Here is a 15,117-nt window from a genome sequence, read left to right as displayed (position 1 = left end):
CTGAGGGGAAATCTATTGGCATGTCTGCTACACCCTGATTCTTTGGTGTCTCTAGCTGACCAGTTATATTAATAAATTTGATTCATTAAAAAATTGAGGAGGTTGTACAGGCTTTCCTCAGAAGTCTCTATCTTATCTATCATCTGTCTGTCCTCTCTACCCTCTTTGAGGGGCTTCATCACTGAGCCTCCAGCTTCTGAGCGTTTCCAGCATTGAGAGTGTTGTCAGGGATGGTTCACAGATGAAGAGAGAGCTTTGCCCAAGGCGACATCCAGTTCCCAGCTAAAATTTATACAGAAATACTGACAGGGTGAAACAGTCTTAGGATTTGGAAAGCCAGCATTTTCGCCCATTTATGGCCCCACACCCTGATGGATAATTGACACTATAATCAAGAACTTTCCTTGGTGGGCATATCCCTTGGCCCAGCAATGCTATTTAAACTGACTTACCCCAAAGAACTAATTCAGGCTGTGCACAGATATGAGTTATCAAGACATCGATTCAGTTATTCAGTACGTTTAGTTAAGAAACACCATGAATCCCTAATAACATCGGGGTTTGTCGAGTAAAGCACACCATAGAAAACAACAGAGCCATTATAAATGAGGTGGCATCAGCTTTATTGACACGAGAACTAGTCTGAATAAGAGGCTGAGTGGAGAAGAAAGGTTAATCAACAGTATGCATAATAAGCTCTTGGGTTTTTTCCCTCCTCAAATCATTATATAAATGCATAGGAAACATGTGGAAAATTGTATACCAAAATACAGTGATTACCTCTGCATAGCCATGCATAGGATTAGCTAGGATTTTAATTTCACTCTTTTTACTTTATGCATTTATTAAATACTTTATAGAAAATACATGTTTACCATCTTAATGAAAGGCCAACACAATTATAGAAAAAAAATGCATTTGTCCTTAATTATGAGATTTGCTGACCCACATATTGCAAAATGTTATTTTTTTCTCACTAAATAACCCAACGCTCAAACAAGTCTCATTTCAATGTTTCAGCTTTCCTTTCCATATATTTTTATTTAACTCCTCTCACATGTATTTCGATAGAGAAAATATTGAAGGGAGAGAAAGAAATTTTTGGTTCTCACACAAAGGCCACCATCATCCTTGACATGTTACTCTCAATGTGGGCTGATGTTCATTTTTGACTTTATCAAAATAAATAAACCAAGTGGCCTGGTTCATCTTTTGTCAATTAAGCAAGTGGATATATGTGCGCAGTTACATATTGTCTAACGTATAAACGTGCTTAGTTAAGAATTGTGTAAGGTGTTAATGTTCCTAATGAAGTACTACATTTCGTCTAACATTCAGTACATGATTTCAGTTAAATATTTAAAGTAAACAGTGTAGCCCTCTTCAAACTCTTAATCCCTTCAGTATTGTACTTAAAGTGTTGACTTTTTCTTACATATGTGTTTTGTCTCCACTTCCGTGGAAAGTTCCATTTCCAATTCCCCTCCCCGGAGAATCCCTACAAGGCTGAGGAGGTAGGCTAGGCTGCCAATGCGTCATAACAGCCTCAGGTGGGTTTCTTTGGTGTGGTGCTACGCTGAACCTTCTCCAGCTTTCCTTAAGGGCCAGAAAAGTTTGACCTTTAATGGAGCAGCAACATACACCGAGTATACTGTTGGTACCCTTGTGTGGGTGCCTCTCCTGGACTCCTTTAACTCCACCACCCTGCAGTGGTGACAACGGAGAGGGCAGCCCATGCCTGCATTCTTATTAACCCCATTTCTCCACTTTCTCCTGTGTTTACGCAACCCCCTCTCTTCTGTGTCCCGATGACATGAGAGGAGATTGTGTGTCTAATGATCTTGTGTGAGCACGACATGTCACTTCATGCCTTCTCTGGGAAGCAGGGACATTGGGAAAGCTAAATGAGATATTTTACTTCAGCTTTCAGATTGTTCCTCCACTTCCTCGAATGGAGAAGTGACTGTAGTTGCCTTTCCGAGCACAGAGCTGGTGTGTGGCTGGGGTACCAGCATCGGCTGAGAACCAGGGACTTTGGAGTCCGGCCCCCAATCCCCTGCCCCACCCCTGCTCCCGCATCGGGCCCACAGCACCTTTGCAAGCACCGGCTATCTGCAGACAGAATATTTTCTCAAGCTTGGCATCAAGGTACCTGAGATGTCCTGGGAGATGACATGAGCACCACATCCACGGATGTGAAATTCTTGGGGGTTGAGTCACTGGTACATAAATCATAATAGGAGAAATGAACTCTTGTTTCTGGTGCCTCATAAGCATTGCTAATGAGAAGCATCATGAAAGTGAATTCAGCACCTTTCCACCCACGGCATGGCAGCCGGGAAACAAAGATCCAGATGCACTGCGCCTGCCTTTCCCTTTTATTGACTGAGTTATCATTATTATTTTTTTAGTTTCCAAAGTTGGTGGCTAAAAATGAGCTAAAAGCATTCTTTGTAAAAAAAAAATACAATTTTCCACATTCTGCTTTTCTAGATTGTTCAAAAATTCCCTTTCATCACAATGAAATGAAATTCTTCCTCAAACAGCAAACACATAAGGCTCTTTTGGACATTCATTCCTTCTGCTTCCCTCCTTAGAATCATTGTATTTCCAATCCCATCTTAAAATACCACGAACCTTCTAACAACAAAAGTCAAAACGAAATAAAACATACTGTAAAAAAAAATGGGTATTTTGTTTGTGATATGGCATTTATTTTACAATGCACATATTAGGTCGAATGTAAGAACCAAAGCGTCTTTCCCCCACACAGAGCTCTCCCAGAGTAGGCACCGTGAAGGCCACTCTGCATGCCGCGAGAAGCTTTGTCCACCCGCGTTCAGCTTTCATATACCTTCCACACCAAAGGACATACCTACCACTACGGTTTCTGGTGGCTTGAAAAGAAAAATGGAAGCAGATCATTAAGAAAAATGCCGCAAGATGTGTCTATGGGGAGCGCTGCAGTTGTTAAGGCAAGGGGAGCGGGCCCTTTCCCAGGCTGGGCGGTGCCTGGCCTCATCCTGGGAGGCAGTTCCAGAAAGCAGCAGGCTCACACTCTTTTTGGGTTTGTTCTCTTTTGGGCACTCCTAGCTTTAATGGTCTTCTTGGGGGTGGCCGGTTTGGGAGCGGGCGGCTTTCCCTTTGGTTTTGGGGTGTTGCTACGACTGGTCCGCCCGGCTGTTCGCTTCTTGTCCTGAACAGTCCTGCGCTGTTCCTGCAGCCTCTCTTCCCACTGCTGGGAAACAATGTGCAAACATGACCATCATGTACACCTCACTGCGTAATGCTGCTGAATGGATGTCAGAACTGATGCCACTGTTTTCCCTGTAATAGCTGCGTCATGACAACAGAGATTGAGATTGCCACCCCGCCTTGCTGAGCACTTAGCATACACCAGAGGATCTGAAAAGCACTCAGGATGGGATAAAGTCCTGATACCCATTCATTTGACGGAAACTCCCAACAGCCCTGCTAGGTGGACACCATGGTCATGACCAGGAAACAGGCGCGCAGAGCTCCTTTGCAGCCGCCACACAGCTGACAAATGCCAGAGCTGGGATTCAAATTCACCAGTCTGACCCCAGGGCCTAAGTCCCCAGGCCATGCTACTTTTGTCCCATCGCCCTACAACAAGACATTCCTGTCCAGCAAGGCCTTCTAAAGAGGCTGGGACATGGCTGAGAGCAGAAGTCTATCCAGCCCCACCAGGAAGGCCAGGGGGGTCTCTTAGTGCATTTATGGGTGGGCTCACCTAATTCTCCTCCACCCAAAAGAAGACAGAAGCCCACCCACCTCTAGTCATCCACTCAAGCGTTAGCCACCCGGACCCGATGAGAGATGAGACTTTCTGGAGAGTTGTTTCCTTGACAAGAAAAGGACTTTCTGCTTTTAATATAAAGAAATACTATTCATTTAAACAGCAGCATGGAAGAAAACCTGAAAAAGTGAGTCCATTTGAATAGACAATGCCTTTTATTATAACCTAATGCCCCTGATTGGTTAGACTATATTTCATTCAGCAAAGAGTTTGAGCAAGACCACAGGCTGGGTATCATCTGAGGCACTAGAAATGCAGGGAAAGGAGAGACACGGTCCCCACCCTCCCAGGGCACAATTCTAGTCTGTTCTGGAATAATCAGCTCATCACATCTGCTGTTATGCGGTGCTTCAAATTCTCACGGAAGCATATTAGAATATTTGCGGCAAAAGTGAACGGCCCAAAGAGCTAGGATTCCTGAAAGCTTGCTTTCCTCTCCGGTCCTTATGGTGGAAGTGCTTTCTACACTGATACTTCTACTCTACTGTAGTCTTGGAAACTGGATCATGCTAGAATTTTCTGTCAAGGCTAAGTGCCCTTCTGAGCAGCTCCTGAGTTTTTCACTCAGATGTGACTGTCATGTTATTCCGAAATGCACGGAGTGGGAGAGGCTGTGTTCAAACTACCTTCTCCATAAGCCGGTATTAATGTAACCTTTTCACTTGCAAACTGAGAGGCCACAGGCCATTCTAACACCTTTTGCGAACCTGAAAACACAAATTCTCCTAGATATATCTAAACGTATTTTCAGGAGAGGGGATGCTTTAACCGTTTCCAACCAATGACCTGATTTCTTTAGTTCTGGTGTGATCTCGTACCTCTGGGCAAAAAAATTATTTTAACCCCTTTAATTGAATTACCAATATTTCAATTAATTAATTAATATGTTACCACTAAAATCATGGATTTGGCTACAAAATGATTACAATTTGTAGATAATTGATTTTGACAAACATCATTATAAATATCTTAAATACAGGGAAAGATTATGCTTTGTACAGAGATAGCATGAATTTTAGAATTGCGTATTCACACCCTTATGTGTCTATGTCTGTTTTAAGCCCTCTGGATGTTAATTCTGGTCAAGTACCTGACTGATTTTGCTAATAGTTAAATGAAATACCATAAAGAAAATTTTTAAAAAACCACCTAATTGAATCTGGAAATAACCAGTCGATCACTACTGAATGCAACCAAATCCCCTTTGAGGCTGAAGAGAGGTTCATGCTACAACTTCTAAGTCAGAATAGCTGTGCTCTTTACTTATTCAAAAGATAAATAGCACTGCTATTGCAGGCTCCCCTTAGAGTCTGGAGATGGAAGAATGTGAAGAATCCCCCAGCTTAGATAATTTCTTCACATGCCCTTAACCCCATTCTGTAGTGTTGCCAATTATACTTACTATGGATCTTTTACTGAGTTGATCTCTCCATTTTTCAACTAAACAGTTTTCGAGAAGCATCATCCTGAGAAAAAGAAATTGATCTTGAGCAATTCTGATTATGAAAGGAAAAAGTTGAAAACTACAAAAAACCTTAAAAAACCAAAATTCTTTATAACCCTTAACTCTACAATCCACATAACCACCATTCATATTTTACTAGCATTTCCTTTTATTCTTCCTTGTACCTATACATATATTTGAATCACACTGTATATTTAGATCAGACTGTACATTTTTACCATTCTATTTACACATTTTCTCACATAATTAGAATAATTTAAAAATACAGCTTTAATAACCATAAAATATTTCAACAATGATATGCATAATACACTGGGCCTGTCTCTGCTATTGAACCTCCATTTGCTTAGCTACTATTGCCAGCATTGTGTTGAATGTCCTTATGTATATATGTGTATGTGTATGTGTGTGTGTGTGTGTGTGTGCGCGCGCGCGCACGCACGTGTGTGTGCACTGACTTATTATTGCCTTAGGCCAGATTTCTGAAAGTAGAATTATTGGGTCAAAGACTATGTCTTTTTCCAAAGCTTTCCATGCACAGCGCCAAACTGTTTTCAGAACGGTTGAACTTTCATTCCAATTATTTTTTAATTTGGATTGCAGAATTAAAGAGGTAAATGTATTTACAAATTGTATTTCTTCTGGAACTTGTCTGTATAGATTTGTGTACACATTATTTATATATTGTAGTCTTAATGTATTAAATATGAACTCTTTATAGAGGAAGGTTACTATTCCTTTGTCATAATTATTGCAAGTATTTTTCTTAATATTTATTGTCCTTTTTGGGTGATTTGTATGTCCATGATATTATGTCATCAAAAGTATGTATTGACATTTTTCCCTTGTAATTTCTTCTAATTAATTTCATGTTTGCAAAGTACTTTGTCTTTCAGATTTTGCATATCTATTCACCTAATTTTATCCTCTATAGTTACATTTTAAAAATATCTCTTTAATCCATTTGAAATTTATTTTATAGTACAGCTTAAAGTGAAAATAGGTACTAGTTTTCCAAATAAAAATACTTGCAACATTTACTAAATAATATATTCATGTCCAATTGATTTGCCTTATCTCCTTCATAAGTTATTTCGTGTATTAGAATCTGTTTCAAGTCTGCTTCCTCTGTGTTATTTACCTACATGTGTACTCCTGCCCCACATGGCTTTAGCAAGTGTAGCTTTGTACCAGTTTTCTGTTTCTCCTAAGGCAGGTCTCCTTTCAAAAGGTATTTTCAATCATTTCCTTTACATGCCCTTGCCCGTTTTGTTCTTCCAAATGATCATCAGCATTATTTGTGAAGACATAACTCCCAGTCATTCAAAAGTCTTTTTACTGGTATTTTCATCAGAATTACATTAAGTCTACAAGCAAATAGAAAGGATGACAGGAAAGCGGTTATTTAATTCATTTATAATCCATTCATCTGTCCTAATAGGATTTAATGATGAGCGGTCCGGAACGTTCCCAGAATGGCATCTCATCCTGCAGCAGATACAAACACCTGGGCAAGAGACGAGCCCAGAAACATTCAGTTAACCCTCATTCACTTAGCTTCTTTAGAGAGACAAGCTATCGAGCCAAGAACAGCTTTAAAGCCAAGAACACAAGGTGGCACAGGCGGTGTGAGGAGGGTACCCAAGTACTGATAAGATACAGATTGAGGAAGTAGTCAAGTGAGGTCAGTTTCAAAAGGGATTTTGGAGAGATAGTCCATAGCTGTATCCAGAGGAAACCGATGAGCATTAATGACAGGGAATCAAAGGGAAGACAGGTTCTATAAAAAAGGAGTCACTTTGTTGGAGATATAGCCTGCAGCAGGTTATGGAGTCCTTCCTGGAACCTGGTCTGCAGAGTTCGAATTTTCCATTACAAGAAATATACCAATATATAAAAAGATGTGAAGGAAAGAGAGGTAGGGAGGCACACTTCCAGCTAGAGATAAGTGTATATGTGTGTGTGAGTGTGACTGTGTATGTGGGTGTGTGTGTAATGGTTTATCAAACAAATATTGTACATTTATATTTCATATAAGGAAAATGTGGACCTGTCATCTCAAATGGCCAATGTTACTAGATCTGTAAGTTATTAAAGAGCTTTTAAGAAATATTCATGATTTGCCACTCTAAGATTGATTCAAGGTTTGAGAAGAACTGTTTTAACTCATAGCAATTTTTCTGCTAAATTTTTGAAGTTGCTTAATGAATTCCAAAATTGATTTTTAAGGATTCCATTCAAATACTCCTATTTCGATTTTTTTCCTTCATGCCATGACAAAGTCAATGATATTTAGGATACACGATATGGCAACAGTGGCATCTATTAAAATGATTTATTTATTTATTTATTTGGTTGTCTTTTTAAAAAGAACTACGGGTGCCCCACTGCCCCCCCCCCCTTTTAAATAAACCATCCCTGCTAAACGAGATTCACGTTTCTAGAAGTAGTGTGCAGTTGCTTCTGCCCCTTCGTGCCTACCTGGAGCGCCACTCGTAACACATGATGAGAACGTCTTGGTGGGGCAGGATGTGAGGACACTGGCAGGAAGAATTTGTGATGAGCGGGACCTGCATTCGCGGGATGGGGGACAAGGACTTGAAGATCTCTTTCACGTCCACCACGGTGGTCACTTCGTTACAGCCACTCCTCTGCACAGCTTTTATCTTGGCGTGAATGACTGCAATTTAAGAAAAGTGATAGAAGCATTTGATGGCGCCTTTGGAGACAAAGAAGGATGGTGTCTTTGAGCCAACTCCTGAGCCTCTCTTAAAGAATCCCTCCTGTAATTATGGTCATGTCCAAGCTGCCCAGACGCAGGCAAGGAGCCCACACAATCACACTGTCTGCATTGTCTTTCAAGTCCCAAATCCCGCGGCGGGATGCAAGAGTGCAGGGACCAGCGGGCTCTGTCTGGGCTCTGCCTCCAGCTGGGTGACTGCTCAGATCGGGCTGCAGCTAGGACGTGAATAGAGATTCTCATGCATTGTTCCCAGGCTTAAAATCTTACAGTTAGTCTCGTTTGTTTGCTCAAGTCATATCTGGAAATTCATGTCAGGAACGTGAATGAAAATCTCACAGGAATGAGTATTTGTTGATCCTCTGCCTTGTGAGGATCTAAAGTGAAGATCATGTGTGTGAGTTCAGAAGCCGCTTTTTCAAAGACGGATTACGAGAGAGAGAGAGAGAGAGAGCATGAAGGGGGAGCAACAGAGAGAGAGGAGAGAGAATCTCAGGCAGACTCCCCACTGAGCCCAAGATCATGAGATCATGACCGAGCAGAAATCAAGAGTCAGACTCTCAACGGACTGAGCCATCCAGGCGCCCCTCAGAAGCCACTTGAAAGTTTGTTTGGTGCAACCATCAGTCTGATGCTTGAACTTCCTCTCTTCCAAAGGAAGTTATTAAAGTCATAACATTTCTGAACTGGAAGGAGTCTCTGAAGATCACCGCTCTCTATCCTTTAATTGTGCTGACTGTCAAAGCCAGGTCTGTGGTGAGCGGAAGTCTAACTCTTATTACAGATGGCTGTTAACATCACTGTCCCTGATCAAACTTTAAATTCTGGCTCTTTTGGTTCCTTGCTATTACTGCCTTCCACGGAATTGTAACCAGCCTAGCATGGCTCTGTCTTGGATTCCGTCCTAGAAAGCTGGTTTATGAAGAAGCCAAAGGACTTAAATAGAAAATGGTTTCATCATCAAAGTAGTTCAGGGAGAACAGCAAGACAGTGAAACTCGGGTAAGTAAGGAGGGCTTGTTCGTGTCAGATGAGGGACAAAGTAGATTAGATTAAGACAAAACCTACAAAGAACAGTTTTAAACAACAATAATGAAAGCTAGTGGAAAAGATCATTGCTTTTTTGTTTGTTTGTTCAGTTGAGTTACCCACATTGGCTGCGTATAATCTCAAATCTTACAATTCAAATAAGAGTTATTTTTTTCAGACTTTTATGTGGCCATGCTCTTCCTATTTACACATATAATATATCGCATAAAGTTCACGACTTAAAATTTCAGTCTGAATTACAGAAAACAAAGTTAACAAATAAAATGACCCTTTTGCCAAAACAGTTCCTGTTATTTCAGCAGAAGTAATTTAAGAGATGCAAAGGAACATAAAGGAGTCCAAACAGATATTTTAAAAGAACCTATTTGGGGGGAGACTGGTTGGCTCAGTTGTTAAGCATCTGCCTTCGGCTCAGGTCATGATCCCAGGATCCTGGGATCGAGTCCTGCATCGGGCTCCCTGCTCCATGGAAAACCTGTTTCTCCCTCTCCCACTCCCCTGCTTGTGTTCTCTCTCTCTCTGTCAAATAAATAAATAAATAAGATCTTTTTAAAAGGGAACCTATTTTTAATTAAATTTACTTTTAAATGATAATAGAATTAAATTTACTTAAAAAATTAAAAATAGCCTGATTCATCGAACAACGTGCTGACTGGTCTTTCCAGTAAGAGAACTATTTTTTAACTTCTTAATTTTATTTTATTTTCTTCAGTGTTCCAAGATTCCCTGTTTATGCACCACACCCAGTTGCTCCATGCAATACGTGCCCTCCTTAATACCCACCACCAGGGTCAACCATCCCCCCACCCCCTCCCTTCCAAAATCCTCAGTTTGTTTCTCAGAGTCAATAGTCTCTCATCCTTCATCTCCCCTTCCAACTTCCCCCAATCACCTTTCCTTTCCTTCTCCTAATGTCCTCCATGTTATTTCTATACTCCACAAGTAAGTGAAACCGTATAATTGACTTTCTCTGCTTGACTTATTTCACTCAGCATAATCTCCTCCAGTCCCGTCCATGTTGATGCAAAAGTTGGGTATTCATCCTTTCTGATGGCTGCATAATATTTCATTGTATATACAGACCACATGAGAAGAGGACATTTAAACTATGTCATTACTTGTACATATTTCCTCGCAATGCCTTTAAGATGTTAAATACTTACAGGTGTTTATAAGTAAAAAGAAACATGGGTGGGTCTTAGTTCCTGGGCCCCTGGGCCTCAGATAATGCAACCCATGGATCACGCACCCATCCTTCAGGAAACCTCGGGAAGAGAACAGGTCAGGTGGGCTGGCCTGGCTGATTGGCCCATCTCCCCAAGACAAGTAGGAACTTGATGGCAAATTTGCACTCTGACCCACATCACTGTTCCCCCTGAGTAAGCTACTTTGGTTTTTCTTAATTTACCCAGAAGAGCAAGGCACTTGACAGTTGTCTTTGTGCCATGGAGAACCCACGGAACCACTTGGTCATCATCTTTGTGGCTGGCGTTGTAACGTGCCAAGTCCCCAAGCGAACGGCTGCGTCAGTGACTTACCGTAGCTGTAGTTTTTGCTCAGATATGTCGCCAGAGTGGGCTTCACCTTCTTGCACTTGCACCGGTCTGAAGGAGATGAAAGAGAGACAAGAAGTTGGAAAAAGTGTCCCAAAAACCACTCTGGGGAGGAGACAAAGAGGGAACCTCAAGGAGAAAGAACTCACCAGGGCTTAGGCGTTTACAGTCCACGTCCAGAGGCCTTTCCTGAACCATCATGTCTGGCGTGATGTCTATCCACTTAACATCTGAAACACACACAGAGCCGCACGGGTGTGGTCAGTGACTTAGCCTGTTCACCCAGCTGGAATAAAGAACCATCTGGAAGACACACACTAGCATAGCATCACAAAAGAATAATATTACATTGTAAAAGTGGCATGTGATTTTCAGCTCTCTCTTTCATACAGACATTCCTGGGCTTAGGAAAGAAGACTTTTGAGTTAAATTTTTTGCCCATCGAGCAAACTGATGTGAATGTGCGTCCATTTGACTTGGCTGATACACACAGCTAACTTCCCTTCCAAATGCATTTTAAAATGTTGGTTTTTCCGAGTTGACAGTTGACCCTAATCAAAATATCCAGAATATTTCCAAATCACCACCTCTCCTTTTGCAGTGCAGAAACAGTCCACAGCTAAATAACCCCCCCCCCAAAAGCATAACCTTCTATCATTTACATAATGTAAGCAATAAATTTTTTTTTCCTGAAGCTTTGAATTAGAGAGGAGTTTGGATTTTCTCTTCACTTTACTTCTCCTTCATGTGTTGGGCAATACTCTGAGCTAGAACCTCAGAAACTACACTAAGGCAACACCATAATATCTTTAAATGTGCAGGAAGCTCTGTCAGGGATAAAGGCATGGAAAATATTCTTAGATTTCATTTCAAGAAATGGACTTAAGCTTGCTCCTTCATCCTAGAAAAGCAGCAAAATGACAAAATAAAAAAAAGGGGGGGGAAGCAAAAGTTGATATCCAGTTAACTAAGAGGTCACAGACATTGACCATGAAACAGACATCACAATTTTTCAGAACGACTAAATTTACAAAGGGTACTCCTGGTGGGGAGTGATGACCAGTACTGTTTTTTTCCTTAAGAGTTTTCAAGAGCTAACGCTAACTAGAGAATTTCCGTGGGACCATTTGCAGGATTCAAGGATACACGCCAAGTGCTTAACTCCGGCCCAGACCCATCCTATGCCCCCACCTATACGCGTATTTGCTGCCTCTGTTCTCTCACTGTCAATGACAATGCCCTCTATGGTTCTCTCTACAAACACCTCCTCACCCCGCACACACACATAGTCTATGGACGTGGTGTTCTTCAGTTCCCGAAATTCCCCCAGGGAAACCAGACTTTACCCCAAAGTCAGGTCACCAGCCCTTCCCACCTCCTCCAACCCTCGGAAGCAGGACGGGGGACTGACTGCCCAGCCACTGGCATCGGGAGAACCGGGCGCCCGGTTCTCATGCAGCAAGAATGCCCCTCGCCCCCTCGGTCCTTCCCGAAGGCCTCACCCTCGGGGAGGTCGGTGACGATGGCTTCCGGTGAGATGCACACGCCGCGATCGTAGACGGGCAGCTCGTCGCAGGCCAGGCTCTCGGGCCAGCTGTGGTTGTACATCTTCATGAGGGGCTCACAGTCGTCGCGCGCGCGCTGGCACACCGACTTGCACGGCTTGATGGGGTCGTGCAGGAACTCCAGCGTGCAGATGGGCGCGTACATGGCGCAGAGGAAGAAGCGCAGCACCGAGCTGCAGTTCACGTCCACCAGCTCCTCGTACTGCTCGATGGCCAGGATGGCGTTCTCCTGCGTGCTGTGGTGCAGGTGGTTGGGCATCCGCGTGATGTTCCAGGGCATGTGCCGGCACATGGGGATGCGCACCGCCTCGCAGGGCGCGCCGCGCACGCAGAGCGCCAGGCGCAGCCCCAGGCACAGCGCCGCCAGGACGGAGAGCAGCATGGCACTGCCCCGGCGCGCCGCCGCCCCGACAGGCATAAGGGGCCCCTGGCTTGCTAACCCCCTAGTCTGTCGCCCTCCCTTCCCCGGGGAGGAAGTCCTTCGGGGGCACGGGAGAGGCTCTACGCCCTCGCTGCCGTCGGTAGCGGTGCGGGGCCGCGGGGGCCGGCGGGGGATATCCGGCGTCCGGCGCACCGAGCTCGAGCAGCGCCAGCCCTCAGCCTGCGGGGCGCGGACCCGCCCGGGCAGCTCCAGTCCCGGACCCGGCAGCTCCGAGCGCAGCCGGCCTCGGCCATTGCGGGACCCTATTTATCCCGACACTTCCCCTGACGTGGGCCCGGAACGCTCCCTTGGCAGCTGCGGGCGCGGCGCGGGCTCCCCCTCGGCCGCCCCACCCCCCAGCCCTCTCTTTGCCGGAGCGGTGACATCATCTCCTCCGGGCCGCAGCCGCGGGCTGGAATCCTGCATTTCCCCAAAGTCCCTCCTTTTTTGTCTGGCCAGTCCTTTTTCTTCGCACCAAGAGATAGTCTCTGGCAGTCGTTTTGGACACCGGATCCAGGAGCGTGCAGGAGAGGATTTCAGGAGGGAGGAAGACGCTATCTGGGTAAAAGCTGAACTTTGCGCCCTCTCTGCCACATAGGTTCCCCAAGTACAGAGTTGGAGGGAAACGGGAACTTGGACGGCCCTTTAATTCTGAACATGCTTTCTGTCTCCAGTAGGGGGCACGAGAGGCGCGGAGCGGCGAGACTACTGTGAGGCGCTGGACGGACAAGTTACATAAACACATCCTCCCCCGCGCCCCCCACCAGTTGCACAGAGTTGGGTTTTGTTATTGTTGTGACTAGAAGACATGAGTTTGGGCTCAGGATTTTCCAGAATGGCATTTGGTCTGTACCTGCTCCAGGAACAGAACTGTCTGAAGATGCAATAATAGCATCTTCTAGTTGAGGAATGTTTTCCATCCGCCAACATTCCTCTTCCTTTTTCTCACTCCCTATTCCTCTCCCCAGCGTGAGTGCAACCCAGGAGAAAACACAGAGCGCCGGACTGCACAATCTGAAAGACTTTTTTTCCCTTTTCATGCCAAGTGACTTCCAACCCAGCAGCCTAGAATTTGATTTTTTTTTTTTTTAAGATTTTATTTGTCAGAGAAAGAGAGTGCAAGTGAACACAAGCAGGGGGAGCAGCAGGCAGTGGGAGAAGCAGGCTTCCTGCTGAGCAGGGAGCCCAATGTGGGACTGGATCCCAGGACCCTGGGATCATGACCTGAGCTGAAGGCAGATGCTTAACAGAATGAGCCACTCAGGTGTCCCTAGAATCTTAATTTTTCATGTGCTTGAAACATCTGGTGTGCATCTGGTGTGCTTGAATGTTAATCTTTAAAAACATAGTTCAGGGGCACCTGGGTGGCTCAGTGGGTTAAAACCTCTACCTTTGGCTTAGGTCATGATCTCAGGGTCCTGGGATCAAGCCCCCCATCGAGCCCCCCATCGGGCTTTCTGCTCAGCAGGGAGCCTGCTCCCCCCCGCCCCCCGCCCTGCCCGCCTCTCTGCTACTTGTGATCTCTGTCAAGGAAATAAAGAAACTCTTTTAAAAAAAAAAACAAAACATAGTTTAGGGGCTCCTGGGTGGTTGAGTCAGTTAAGTGGCTGCCTTCGGCTCAGGTCATGCTCTGGGGTTCCTGGGTTGGAGCCCTGCATCAGGGTCCTTGTTCAGCCTCGAGTCTCCTTTTCCCTCTGCTGCTCCCCCTGCTTATGCTCTCTCTCTTTCAAATAAATAAATAAAATCTTTTTAAAATTTATTTGAAAGAGAGATCACAAGCAGATAGAGAGGCAGGCAGAGAGAGAGAGAGGGAGAAGCAGGCTCCCTGCGAGCAGAGAGCCCAATACAGCGCTGGATCCCAGGACCCTGAGATCATGACGTGAGCCAAAGGCAGAAGCCCAACCCACTGAGCCACCCAAAAGCCCCTAAATAAAATCTTTTAAAAAACCATAAAAACATATTTCAATTAGAAATCTGAACATACGGCAGATAGATTTTTTCATTTTTGTTTTGTTTTTGCTTTTTGTTTTTATTATTATTATTTTTTACCTCCAAAGCTTAAACTTACAAGGTTAGTTTAGTTTTGACTCTGACCAGAACTAAGAATTAAAATAGCCCAAGGAACAAAAAATAGAGCTGGCATTTTATTGGGGATTTACAATGGGCTGGGATGGTGCTAAGCTCTTTAAATGCACCATCTTTTTTTTTTTTTTTTAGGAAATGTGAATTAAACATGGTAAGTTAAGAGGACAAATGACACAAATAAATTTCAGGATTTATCCAAGGAGTCAGGTTCTATTTAGGGGACTCCCAGAGCAGCCAAACACAGCCATGCCAACGCAGAGAGATAGTTCCAGTTTCAGACAGGTCTCGAGCTCCCAGGATGCCAAACCAGGCCAATGAAATATCATGCAAAGGGGATAACCCAGATGACATCCTCAGCCATTTCCAGCAGTCAAACCCAATGAGTCTAAACCCCCTGGCTGAGTGAAAAATATTTGCAG

At 44.1% G+C, this 15,117-nt stretch overlaps 1 protein-coding gene across 1 annotated transcript; it reads right to left on the bottom strand.

Annotated features, from left to right (window-relative positions):
• Positions 1-606: 606 nt before the first annotated feature.
• Positions 607-12,968, bottom strand: SFRP4 (secreted frizzled related protein 4). Its single transcript, XM_047695771.1, has 6 exons — positions 12,130-12,968; positions 10,777-10,857; positions 10,613-10,678; positions 7,767-7,965; positions 5,223-5,286; positions 607-3,238 (listed from the first exon to the last, which is right to left on the bottom strand). The coding sequence occupies exons 1-6, from the start codon at positions 12,608-12,610 to the stop codon at positions 3,053-3,055; spliced, it is 1,077 nt and encodes a 358-aa protein (XP_047551727.1). The 5' UTR covers positions 12,611-12,968; the 3' UTR covers positions 607-3,052.
• Between the last annotated feature and the right edge of the window lie 2,149 nt (positions 12,969-15,117).

Source organism: Lutra lutra, chromosome 11, assembly GCF_902655055.1.
Source record: "Lutra lutra chromosome 11, mLutLut1.2, whole genome shotgun sequence".
NCBI lineage: Eukaryota > Metazoa > Chordata > Mammalia > Carnivora > Mustelidae > Lutra > Lutra lutra.
This window is presented reverse-complemented; position numbering and strand designations above follow the sequence as displayed.

Coding starts and splice junctions, on each gene's coding strand:
- SFRP4 (XM_047695771.1), bottom strand. CDS start 12,610: ATGCCTGTCGGGGCGGCGGCGCGCCGGGGCAGTGCCATGCTGCTCTCC. Junction 10,858..12,129: donor CGTCACCGACCTCCCCGAGG/GTGAGGCCTTCG, acceptor TGTGTGTTTCAG/ATGTTAAGTGGATAGACATC. Junction 7,966..10,612: donor GAGCAAAAACTACAGCTACG/GTAAGTCACTGA, acceptor CTTAAATTGCAG/TCATTCACGCCAAGATAAAA.